The sequence below is a fragment of the Loa loa genome (genome assembly GCF_000183805.2).
Source record: "Loa loa unplaced genomic scaffold supercont3.93, whole genome shotgun sequence".
NCBI classification, from domain to species: Eukaryota; Metazoa; Nematoda; class Chromadorea; order Rhabditida; family Onchocercidae; genus Loa; species Loa loa.
This window is the reverse complement of record NW_018108273.1, coordinates 202242-214401: the sequence shown is the minus strand read 5'-3', so window position 1 is coordinate 214401 and position 12160 is coordinate 202242. Positions and strand designations below refer to the sequence as shown.

At 31.5% G+C, this 12160-nt stretch overlaps 2 protein-coding genes across 2 annotated transcripts; one reads left to right on the top strand and one right to left on the bottom strand.

The window, feature by feature from the left end:
- Positions 1-276: 276 nt before the first annotated feature.
- On the bottom strand, positions 277-3326 carry LOAG_07380 (SURF1 family protein). The gene is made up of 9 exons (XM_020447407.1): positions 3164-3326; positions 2539-2613; positions 2213-2337; positions 1812-1915; positions 1655-1748; positions 1268-1388; positions 814-928; positions 612-693; positions 277-538 (listed from the first exon to the last, which is right to left on the bottom strand). Exons 1-9 carry the CDS (start codon positions 3272-3274, stop codon positions 496-498), a joined length of 870 nt encoding a protein of 289 aa, XP_020302358.1. The 5' UTR covers positions 3275-3326; the 3' UTR covers positions 277-495.
- A 1052-nt stretch (positions 3327-4378) lies between these two features.
- Positions 4379-8593, top strand: LOAG_17567 (hypothetical protein). The gene is made up of 8 exons (XM_020450227.1): positions 4379-4575; positions 5584-5719; positions 5959-6038; positions 6340-6562; positions 6747-6848; positions 7451-7570; positions 7901-8013; positions 8188-8593. The coding sequence occupies exons 1-8, from the start codon at positions 4393-4395 to the stop codon at positions 8344-8346; spliced, it is 1116 nt and encodes a 371-aa protein (XP_020306136.1). The 5' UTR covers positions 4379-4392; the 3' UTR covers positions 8347-8593.
- The last annotated feature ends 3567 nt before the right edge of the window (positions 8594-12160 follow it).

Sequence of the window (12160 nt, the reverse complement as noted above, 5' to 3'; positions counted from 1 at the left end):
GTTCACTGTAAACTAGTAAAACTTCAGAACTCTCAATCCCGGATTAACAGACTACGTAGATGAGTTCAGTATTGGTGCTAGTTTTCCATTTTCCCTTCTCCACAGTTTTTTCTCTTAACCCTGCTTTTCTTTCACTTACTCATACAAAGAATAATCTATACGTGATCGACTTTTCCGAGTTATATTCCGAGACCTCAATATAAAACGCCAGAGAGATCATGCAAACTATGTATATGTTTGGAGCATCATTTGTAGAAATAATTTATCATTAAGTAAAGCAACCATCCTTTATCAAACATTTGCAAAAGAAGCTAGGACTGAGGACTACTAGTTAACTCATTAATTAAAATTCATAATATAAGAAGAGGCAAAAAACAACGATCGAAAATAAGAACGATTCAAGAATTTTATTTGACAAAAAAAAAGAAGGCCTATAGAAATTTCCACTGTATTTGCACTTCGATCGGTGTTTCAAGATTCAAACCAAAACAACTTTTAAAGAAGCCATCCAAACAAAGTCGCCGCGCCAATGGAGAACCTGAAAGAAAATCTGCATGTTAAAAAGCGTCAAACAACAGAAGAGAGTAAAGTAAGTTAGAACACGAACTAACCAGAAACACGCATACATCATGTGATCGTTTCTATGGTTTACTCTTGTCTGACCTCCGATTGGACCACCTTGAATACTTGATTCTGAAATGATGAGTAAAATTTACTCCAGGGCTTCATGAGAAAATCAAATTCATGACTGCAAAGAAGATTTCACATTACAAATTTTCATACTGCAATTACCAAGAAGGCAAATCTTCGTACCATAACATGCATCAACAAGAATTGGTAGCGTGCCGTATTTCTCTGCCATTTGTGTAATATCCGTATAAAACCAAAGGTCTTTTTCAGGAACATTTCTTCGGATAAAAGAGGGTCTCTGAAAGCAATTTGAACTTAAAGTTGGAAAGGAATGACAGTTTCCATTCGTGTTTGCGTTTTTCTTTTTATTTTTTGCTAAATTCATGTTTGCAACAAACAAATAAAACTACTATTTCCATCTGATTTCACGGTTTGATGAAAGAAAGAAATGAACAATAGAGCAATTCCTACAAAACCGTTGATAATACCTGAATATAATGGTTAAAATATTCTTCAAACTTACAGCAATTTCTTTCTATTTTTTGTTACTTCTTGAACCATCAAAACTAGATTAAATAAAAAGAAAAATTGGCCTCTGAAATTAGATGAAAAAATTATGGTCAATAAAATATGCTACTTTTTCGGTATGACGAACTACTGCATCAAAGGTGACCTGTCCTTGCACTTGCCCCTCCATTCGACTTTGAGGAGTGATTTTTTGTGGAGAGACCCACCCGCGATTGACCAGAATAACGTGCCTGGATGAAAACTGTCCATAACTCATGATACAAAACATTGAACAAAAAAGAAAAAAAAAAGGACAACCAAAAACTGATAAAGCGAAGGAAAGAGTCACACCGACTTTTCCCATGATGCATTGGGACTTGAAACCCAATAATAATGATATGATAACATCAACGCTGTATACCCTTAACAGCTGGATATTAGATCTGCACAAGCATAAACTAGAGAAATAACACCTTATCTGAGCCTACAATGAATAGATTTGTATTTAAAAATTTACCCCGATGGGTGAAGCTTAAACGGAGTGATAACTTGTGCACCAGGGCTGCCAAAATTGTTCACTGGAGGTCGATCTTTCGACTTATTATCCTGACCTGAAAGTTTCATCCACATTTTACTTTTTTACACGACACAAAGATCGCACAAATGAGATTCACCTTTATCAAAGCGCTGCCTTGGTTGTATATAAAATTCATGATCATGAAGAAATTCGCCCGTCACTTTCACCTTTGCATATTCGAGATCGTCCAATAACGACAAGCTAAAGTTGAGAGAATATGAATTGCCTTCCACCGGATATTCAATTATAAATATACTTAATTATATTTAATTATATCCAACTATAATGTTTGATTGTAAGTACTTAATTATAAATATTTAATTATAAATATTTAATTATAAACATATGAACAGGCGATGTGCACATATAAAGAGCTTTGGAAGGAAGAAGGGGCTTTTTCTGAGGTTTTTTTTAGAAATTAGCTGGTTTAATAAATTATTCGGTACACGCTGCTACTGAAGAGAATGAAAACCTTCTGAAACAATTTCAAAGTATTACTTATCATCTGGAAATGGCATAACTTCTTGCTTCATTCTGTCTTCTATTTTCTTCAATAAATTTGTTTTCCACTGCAAGCGTTGTAATTGCCATGCACCGAGAGCAAATCCCAATAGTGGTGCAGTCTGAAATATTCATTCTTTTAATATATACCCAGAAGAATAAGTATAAAGAATGCGCAGATCATCTTCATATTATTTATATTTCATGCCTACAATTCGCACACCAACTTTTTCTGCCGAGCAAAATTTAATGTTAAAAAATTTGGTTTCAATTAATAATGAAAAATCTTATTGAGAAAAATTATAAAACCAAGAATTCAGTACCAATCCAATAATGGAACGCTTGGCCTGCTGAAGTTTTGGATCTTTTCCTTGAGAATCTTCTGAAGGCTTGTTGACCTGAAATGTTTCCCACTCCACTCTTGTCAACCTTTTAGAAATGATGCATGAATATATAATGGATGTTAATATTTTTTTTATGATGCAGGAGGTATGCTTTTTTCAACAAAGGTATACTTATGACAGTTGAAATTTCTTTGATAAAGTATACATTCCCTGTAATACTGAATAAGCGCAATGGCGAACATGCAACTTTTTGCACAGTTGGGTCATAAGTGATCTAGGAAAAAGTCCTATCAAAATATTTAGCATTTCCATCTTTTATTTACCTTCCTGATATCTCTGACTGATTTCCTGACATTGGTGAAAATTTATTTCCGGATATATGTATTCTATTCCTCACCTATGTAATTCATTTTCCGACATATATTCCTGATACACGTAATTATGTTTCATTCAGCGATTTTAGCTAAAAATTTAATGAAGGATTAGACTGATTTCGCATTTCATTACGAACTTCTTTATTCCTAACTATGGTGCTAAGTAGGATGTGTAACAAAACTATCACAATTAGTATGAATAGTTTGCCAATGAGATAAGTCAAACTTGCATCATAAATCGATGAATTTTGCACGGAACGACACAGCAGGCATTTAATACTCTTGTCAGATATCAAATGGTGCAGGAGTTTATTAACCAAGCCACCGGGAATATTCATCATTTTGGTTTTTCGCAGCAATAACTAATACACGAGAATCCTCTTCGTCATAGCTAGCAAAAATATCATTTTCTTTTATTAAGAACGCATGAAAATAGAAATGTAGGGAATGCGAAGAACATGAAGAACGAAAAAAAAGATTGCGAAGAACGAGAGAAATATCTCCGAAATATTTTCCACTGTAAAGAGCCAATTTGTAATAATCCAAAAAAAAAGCCACTTCGTACCGAAATTTATATTAAAAGGAATGCCTTCCGGAATTCATCACAAGGCGCAGACTAATTTCAAGTATATTAAAACCAGCATATTGTAATTTCGTATTAATACCAATCGGTGTAATTAAATTTAATCCTAAAGGAGGAAATAGCAAAAGAATGCTAATACAGTAAAACCATTCAACCGTATGCTTTCGTGTCATTGAAATGTTCGTTAATTATTATAAAAAAAAAACTGCCCAGTCAAATTCATGTAAAATTAAATAGTACCTTACTGATGAGAACAATAAATCTAAATCCATTTACCACAATTTATTGAAAAAAAAATGCAATTTACTAATTTCTTTTTCAAATTTCAAGAGCAATGGATAGTTCGGCTAAGTTGTATTACAAGAAATGGATATGAAAATTTGGAGGTAATTAAAACTAACCTCTATTAAAAGTGCAAAAGATCAAGTTAATTAAGTTTGTTTTTATTATAAATAAGAAAATTCATCACTATGGAGTATTTTTCAATGCAAAAAAAAGGATATATTGCGCATCAACAGTACAGTACAATTTATCAGCATAATAAATTCCAAACTATTGAAATTTAACCAGGACCTTAAATTAATAAATAATAATTGTATACAAATCCTTCCCCAGCTCCTTTGTCACAAAGTACTAATAACTTGCCGCATATGTATAATAGATTTGTGGGCCGAACCACTTCTGAGGAATTTATGGTTCGTCCAGGGAATTTGTAGACTGGAAATCAATGGATGTGCATGCGGTGGTTGACAATGATCTTTGATTAATTAGGCCATGAGTATACCAGGACAGATTAGTCGGGGTATAGAGGAAGGTGTGATTCTTTCTGGATAGATAAGGGAATGAATCGTGTAGTGACGTCAATTTCAGGTTAGAATGATATCGGAATCATTGTACATAGAAATGATGAAGAATTGCTCGAAATGGAACAGTCGGGTAGAAACAGAACGAAAAGGTCGATATACGGTGTTAGATCCTCAGACCGGTATAGCGCAACATCCATCACATCATGCTATTTATGAACTATCAAATCGATATCCACCATCGAATCCTTCCCAGGTTTATTATATGTTTTTTTCCCTTTTATAGTAAAATGTTAATAAGTGTTTCAAAAAGTTAAGGCTTTAGATTTGCCTCTATTAGCTTGTAAATACTAAATCGAAGGAATGGAAATGTGTTTTTTTGGCAAGCAAGTAAAGAGAAAGTAAGCAAGTTACAAAGAAGAAGAAGAAGAAGAAGCTAAAAGGAGAAGAAAGAGCGCCATCCGCGAGTGTTGCACTGTCCATCAAATGTTTCAAAATTTGGAATTCTTACACTCGTCTTTTAAACTTAAAATAGCTTGAACAATTTGGTATATTGCTTATCCCGTACACAATTTTATGTTGCTGCAAAGAATGCTTCAGTAAAGCACTGAGGCAAATTAAAAAACCACTAACATTTATTCATCTTACAACTGCCGTTAGTATCTGCAAAGTGTTGGTAATATTTGTGTGGATTGTCATCATGAGTAGCAATATTAGTAACAATTGCTACTTTATTTTCGTCACCATTATAATTTTCTCTATTATTATTATTATTATTATTATTATTATTATTATTATTATTATTATTATTATTATTTTATTATTATTTATTATTATTATTATCATTATTATTATTATTATTATTGTTATTATTATTATTGTTATTATTATTATTACTGCCGTTGTTTTGTTATAATTGTGATTGTAATGTTAAAGCTGTTCGTATCGTTGTTGCCGTTATTGTTGTACAATATATTCGTTGCGGTTATGGTTTTAGTTACAGTTTGGTTGTGCTTATGTTATTTTTGTTCTTGTTGCTTTTGTTATCGTTTTGCGAATAATTGTAGTAGATGTTTTTGTATTTAATTAGTGCTGTATAACTTTCCGTATGACAGACGTATCGTGTATTCTCACCCGACACAGTCATCGTGCATTGCTCTAAATTTTTTCTATTTTCAATATTTTTCCTACATTTCAATCTTACTTTTACTTTCTTAATAGACACTGTCGTATTATTATTGGTCATAAATGCAATTTTTTACAGTACTGCACATATGGTAGTAGACGTTGGAAAAAGCGGAAATCAGCGCCAACGTCGGATGCAACCGAAATGAAATATATATTAGAATGTAATCCAACAATTAGTGATGTGATAAATCAGGCCAGTTCAGCTGGGCAGGGTAAATATCAGATTCTTATTCTTTTGTTTCGTTTTTCTTTTTTTTTTTGTAAATTTACGCATGTAATTCTTTTTCCTTACTTTAAAATGGTTCCGTGAAACTTTTTTAATTCGTAACAATTGTTATTCGTGATTAATAAGAAAACCTTGGTTAATAAAAAACGGACTTTTACTGTGTTGCATTATTCCAGTCATATGTGCTTTCAGGATTTTGCCCTCTCAATATCTTTTTTTTTCTAGATCCAACTGATTTCCAGTCATTGACAGCGATGGCAAATTCGTCATTGGAAAATCATTTTACTGAAAAAAGAAAAGTTTATGTAAGTCATAACTTCAGCAGCTTATATGAGTGATATTTTGTGGTAAAAGGAGGAAAATGACTGATTACCAACGTTTAATTTATGTGCAAACATTTTGAAGAAACTTATATCGATTTAAGCATTAAGACTCGTTTTTTCTTTGTCGTGAAAAGAAAAATTTGTGAAAATACCAACTAGTAATGCAACTGTATGTTACTCAGATTGCCAAAGAGAATTGACGGTGGGCCGGTTAACTGTTAATTTCGATTCACTCGTTGGTTAGGCTAGTAATGAGGACCTATTGATAATCATGTCTTTACAGATCATGAAAGAATCGGGAGTAGACATGGAAGTAGAAGAAGCAAGCGAAGAAGATCCTGGCGAAGCTTCAGATGAAGAAGAGTGGTCTGATGGGCGAAAAAAACGTAAAAGGAGAGGTGCGCCAGGTGGGAGCCGTGGTGGACGCAAAAATGCTGCAACCTTGTCAGTCAATATACCACCTACGCAAGGATTTACTCCTGATCCCAAACCTTTTTCATGTAATTGTAAGTGTTTCAGAATTTTTGGATTTTTTTTTGGTGCTACACGTATAGCATTAATGATATCCTGGCGCGTCATTTCCCTCCTTCAGTGAACAATTGTGGGAATACTTTCTGGCTTTAATTTTTCGAATTCGACAGCATTAAACTCCAATATTACTTTAATGAGTTCATCTGCATATCCTTTCAGTATGTGGTGCCAAATATAAAAGTCGTCCGGGTTTAAACTACCATCGAGCTCATGTGCATGCAGATAATGTCAGTCCGTCAACAACGCCCCAACCAGCACATCGTATTGATTGATTCTTTTGCTTTATTGGTTACCAGTTTATTTATTGCTGAGGGATATAAACATCTGGGTAGTTGTCATCTCCGGGTAGCATCCAGAACTTTCTCAGCTTATCATTACAACGATTCAAACGGGTTTACTTTATCAAACTATAACTGTATCAAAAAATGCTTGTTTCGGTGATACACACATTTGTTGTTATCCATTTGCTTTCGGAAATGTCCAATTAGTATTTATATATATATATTAATAAGTATAAAAACTTTCTCCGATGAGGCTTTTTTTTGACAGTAACACAACAAAGCGTAGTATTTTGAAGAAATCGGAAAAACTGAAGACATTTCAAATTTGGAAATCATCAGAAGGTCAGAGATGCTTAATTTTTAAGATTGGCTTATCAATTGAAATTTCTTTACGAAAATGCATGGGTGGAGATAGGCATGTGTTTCCTATCCCAAAACTCTGACCGTGGATAAAAGTTGGTCCCTAAATAGTGGAACAGATGCGGAGGCTATTACAGCTGCTTGGAAAGTATGCTGCATCCATTGCAGCATGTTAAATTGGATTGTGTTGCTTGAGGGTTGCTCATCATGAGTGCTTTTCAGTGCTATCGCCGAGTATCGATGTCTCCACAGTTTGCGACTTATGTTTGGGTGATTGCAACCAGAACAAAAAAACAATGAAACCGGAACAGCTTATTAGCTGTCATGATTGTGGAAGATCAGGTAACGTGTTGCAGCATATATAAATACCATGTTTTCATGTTATAAAAGTATCATATTATGTACTTGTTGTTATTTCACGCCGTTTAGGTCATTTTTTGCAACGTATATTTTGGCCACTGCCTACGTAAGTCAAATGTGATCATTTAGTCGACCATATATGTGGTGTTTATAATGTCACTTGTTAGAAAGATGTAATTTTCGTGTTTGATGTTGTCATGTAAAGGCTGTGCAGTTAAACTGACTGTGAACTTCATAGAGATATTACATTTTGGGTATCTGATTGATTTTTACTGTTAACAGTTAAGGCTTCATTTTCACAGATACTTACAGGCCATCCGAGCTGCCTTAAGTTCACGGACAATATGCTTACATCTACCGGAAAATACGGTTGGCAATGCATTGAATGTAAAAGCTGCGCTATTTGTGGATTCTCAGATAATGACGTTAGTTTACTCCTCTTTATAGCTCCAGTTTTTTGATTTTAGCATAAATTTAGTTTTCATTTTAACTTCTGTAGAATTAATTGCAACTATGCTGATCATATTTTAAATTTTATGTATATATATACTCCATGTTTTGGACGAAATTACGAATTCTAAAAAGAATTTGTATTCTAGGACCAACTGCTGTTCTGTGATGATTGTGACCGTGGCTTCCATCTTTATTGTTTACGGCCACCGCTTTCGCAAGCTCCGGAAGGAGAATGGAGTTGTCATTTATGTCAAAAACAATTTGGTGCACAAGCTTCGCTTCCAGCAATAAATACAAAGAAATGAATATATGTCCATCTGATTAAACCTGACCACTTAAATCTTTCGTCATATCCTTAAATACTACTTGCATTTCCGAATGATCTGTAATGTTTCGTTTTAAAATTTATACTGTCGTTTGGTTGCTAATATGCCGGTGAAATAACTAGCGTTTCTGACCAGTCGTAAGGTTTTCTACTTTCACAAGTGCACAGGAACTTACTGTGTGTGCTTGTTCGTCAAATGTTTGAAAATAAAATCAAGTATCTGTTGGTGGTTATATAGCCTAGTGTTTACGCTTCATCAAACTCACCTGATAGTTCATATTTAAGCTCATTTCAGAATATAATTAATATAGAAAGTACGATTAACCAACATCATACTGGCACTGATATATTTGTATTGAGAAGTATACCTCGAAATGACATGTCTAACGGGTTATCTAAAGCACTGTAATATATTACCAATGCATTGTTATTGGCACGCTGCCATTTAAAATAATCCAGATTGATTTTTCAGCAGAGGAAATAGAAAATTAAAAAATTTTACCTGATCTTTATAATAAGTGCTTTACGTAATAAATCCGACAAATTATCATTTCATTTTGAACTTATGGTTTTCAAATGCTCCATTTTGCCATTAATACATTGATTTTAACCCTTGCATCATCCCGTTGTTACAATAAATTCATTATTTACAACCAATCCTATGTTAACATTCGAAAAAACTGAACCACAAAAGTGAATATATAATTACGAAATACTTCAAATTACTGCATAAAGAACTGAAATCATAATAAGATGTAATGTAGGACTTGAAGTTTCAAAATTTAAACTTCGTTTAATGCTAGTTAAATCAACCATTTATTTGCACATGGATAGAGTGGCACATGCAATTTATGTCGAATGCATCCATCCTTATCGTGTAATTCAATTTACTACCTACACTGAGTCGCACCAAATTTGATCAACGAGATCTAATAAAATTTATTTTGGTATCGAATGCTCGAAATAATTCCTCTTATTTTTATTTTTCTATCCTTCTCATTCATTCCTCCTTCTATCCTTTTTTCATTACTTTCCTACTACTACTATTATCTATATTTGAGGAAATTTTTATAATAGATTATAATGTCATCTTAAGATATTATCCATTTATGGCATTTTATCTCGTTTATTTTAATATATCATTTTCATATAATACAATTATTGATTAATTCCCATTTGTTTTATATGCTAAATTACCAGTTGTTTTATGCTTGTCTTTGGGCCCATTATTTTATGAAAATATTAGGCTAATGATTAGGCTAACAAATAAAAAATAAATGAGATAGTCTTAACGACTTGCTTAAAACTTCTGAAGATCCTAATTGTAAACCTCAATGCTGCAATTTGTAGGAATTTCATTCCGAATTGTGATCATGAAAAGGATGAAGCGCAATTAGCATATCTTCAGTTTTGACATTTTTTTTTTAAAGAAAGCTATTTGCATAGCTTACGATGGGATAAATCATTTGAAATTTACTGAAATGGAAAATAGATCAATTTGTTTAAAAATAAATTTATTCATACCTTTCATTAATTAATCATATTTATCGAAAGAAAATTTTTGGCAAATTATGCTTACACTCTCTTCTTATGAGATCATTTTTCAATTCTAAATTCATATATCATTTACATTCTCACTGATTATATCTAATTAATCCTAAGTTATTATTTATTTTTTCTAAACTAATACCAAGGAAGATTTGTTTACAAATTCAGTTCTATTATAACTCATTTACCTGAATATGCTTTCATGGTAATTTGTCCTCAACTTCAGCTATTCAAAAACAAATTGATTGAGCATTTTAAGGCTCTGTTATTATTATCGTTTTTTATTTATTGTCAAACTATTGCCTTTACTATTATAGCTATGGATAGATTTAATGATTAAATTGGGAGCAATTTAACTTTATCCTACTAATTTCAAATGAAGACAATTTCAAGTATCGATTAGTTCCCTTCACAAACATCAAATTTCATCCAGAAAAAAAACGTTTTATTGAAATTGAGGTAAATGTTATAGATTTTTGAAATGTGATATATTGACTAGAAATTTTTATAGAAAATAAAATCGATAATAGTAATTTGATTATAAGATGCTGCTATCATTATTCGGAGACAAGAAACTTCTGTATCTAAAAGCATGCCTAATGAAATACTCATTGTAGCGATTTATAGTTTCATCATCGAATTGAGAAAAAATGATCTGATTTTACAGGTTATTGGATAATTCTAGTAATTCATTAACTATTTGGACGTAAATTTAATAAGAAATAATAATTTTATTAAAATTATTAATAAATTAAAATGGATCCTTTTTAAGTATTTGATTAAATCAATGCGATAATGATTAATGTAATAGGTATTGTTTAATAGTTAAAACAATAGATAACTGGGATCATCGTTCAAATTTTTTTACAAAGAATTATTTGATGAACAATTTTTATTTGATCATGGAGTGAATTATACTAATTGTAACTACAACTGACAACTATCTATTATATCATATCATAATCATAAGTTACAACTTATCATTATCTATCATCTGAGAATTGATATCTTCATATTCTTATGCTAATATCATCGTTAGGTACGTATTGATTTCTTGTAGTACTGAATAACAACTATTTCAAAATAACCAAAATTTGTCGTCAGAATAAAATAATTGAAGAAATTGCAAATGTTATCATCAAATTTGATTGAAATCTCTAGAAATTCTATTTACCGATAGCAATACCTCATTTATACCGCGAAATCTCGGGTCATTTCTGTAAACGATATGAAAATATATGCATTATAAACAAAAATCTTTAATTTCTCATTATAACTTTAGCGCGAAAATTTATTTAGTATTGCCAAAAGAGTGGCGTAAAAAAATAGAAGGATATGTTGAAAATTATGATTCTTCCTAGACCGATTAAGTTGTTCTTGTTATTGGATAAGAATTGCAGCCTATATGGGAAATAAAGTGTAGCAGGAAAATGTAAATAAAAGTTAAGAAAAAAATTTTTGAACGATAGGTTGAGTTAGTAATGGCAATGAAAAGAGACGAGGAAAATATAAAAGACGAAAAGTACGATGTTTTTGGAATGTAATAACAACCAGCTAGGTGAAGTGAAAAGAGAAAATAAAAAAGGTTGAAACTAGACATGATCGTATATTATCGTACTTTCTAAAAAGTATCACAGGTAAGATGACATATTCATGCGAACATTTTTAATTGCAGCATTGGTGTAATAGCGATGACAATAACACCAAATGATGTGACATAATTTTACAAGTACATTTCTGGTATTTGTATCAGGACATTTTTAGTTTGAAAAATGTTTAATAAACAATTAAATTGTTTCAACAGATTAAAAAAGAAGGATAATTGTTGTTTGAATGTTTGGAATGAATTTGATAAAGTGAAAAATTTATAGCAATCTGATGATAACTTAGCAAAAAAGAGCAAAAAAAAAGCATATTTTTTAAAGAATTTGCAATTTTGAACACATTTTTGTTAAAAATATTCAATAAGTAGTAAGAACTTAAAATATAATTAAATAATCAAAAATTGAATTTCCTGGCCGAAAAAAAAACTCTTTTCAGACTTTTTTTTTCGCTTCTTCCAATATATCTTTGTTAATATATTTTATCTTTTTGCATTTTATCTTTCATTTTAATTGAAATATTTTCAATCATGAAAAAAAAAGAAAATGGACATAAAGAAAAAAAAAGAAAAAGATAAGAATATCATACTCAAATACTTGTAAGTTAAAATTTGTTAAACTTTTATTCTCAGATAATCCATTTTA

Excerpts from the sequence above, each read along its gene's own strand:
- LOAG_17567 (XM_020450227.1), top strand. The coding sequence starts at position 4,393 with ATGATATCGGAATCATTGTACATAGAAATGATGAAGAATTGCTCGAAA. Across the intron at positions 6,039-6,339 it reads CTGAAAAAAGAAAAGTTTAT|ATCATGAAAGAATCGGGAGT; the intron begins GTAAGTCATAAC and ends ATGTCTTTACAG. Across the intron at positions 7,571-7,900 it reads TCATGATTGTGGAAGATCAG|GCCATCCGAGCTGCCTTAAG; the intron begins GTAACGTGTTGC and ends AGATACTTACAG.
- LOAG_07380 (XM_020447407.1), bottom strand. The coding sequence starts at position 3,274 with ATGATGAATATTCCCGGTGGCTTGGTTAATAAACTCCTGCACCATTTG. Across the intron at positions 1,749-1,811 it reads AAGGCAGCGCTTTGATAAAG|GTCAGGATAATAAGTCGAAA; the intron begins GTGAATCTCATT and ends TGAAACTTTCAG. Across the intron at positions 929-1,267 it reads TAGTTCGTCATACCGAAAAA|AGACCCTCTTTTATCCGAAG; the intron begins GTAGCATATTTT and ends AATTGCTTTCAG.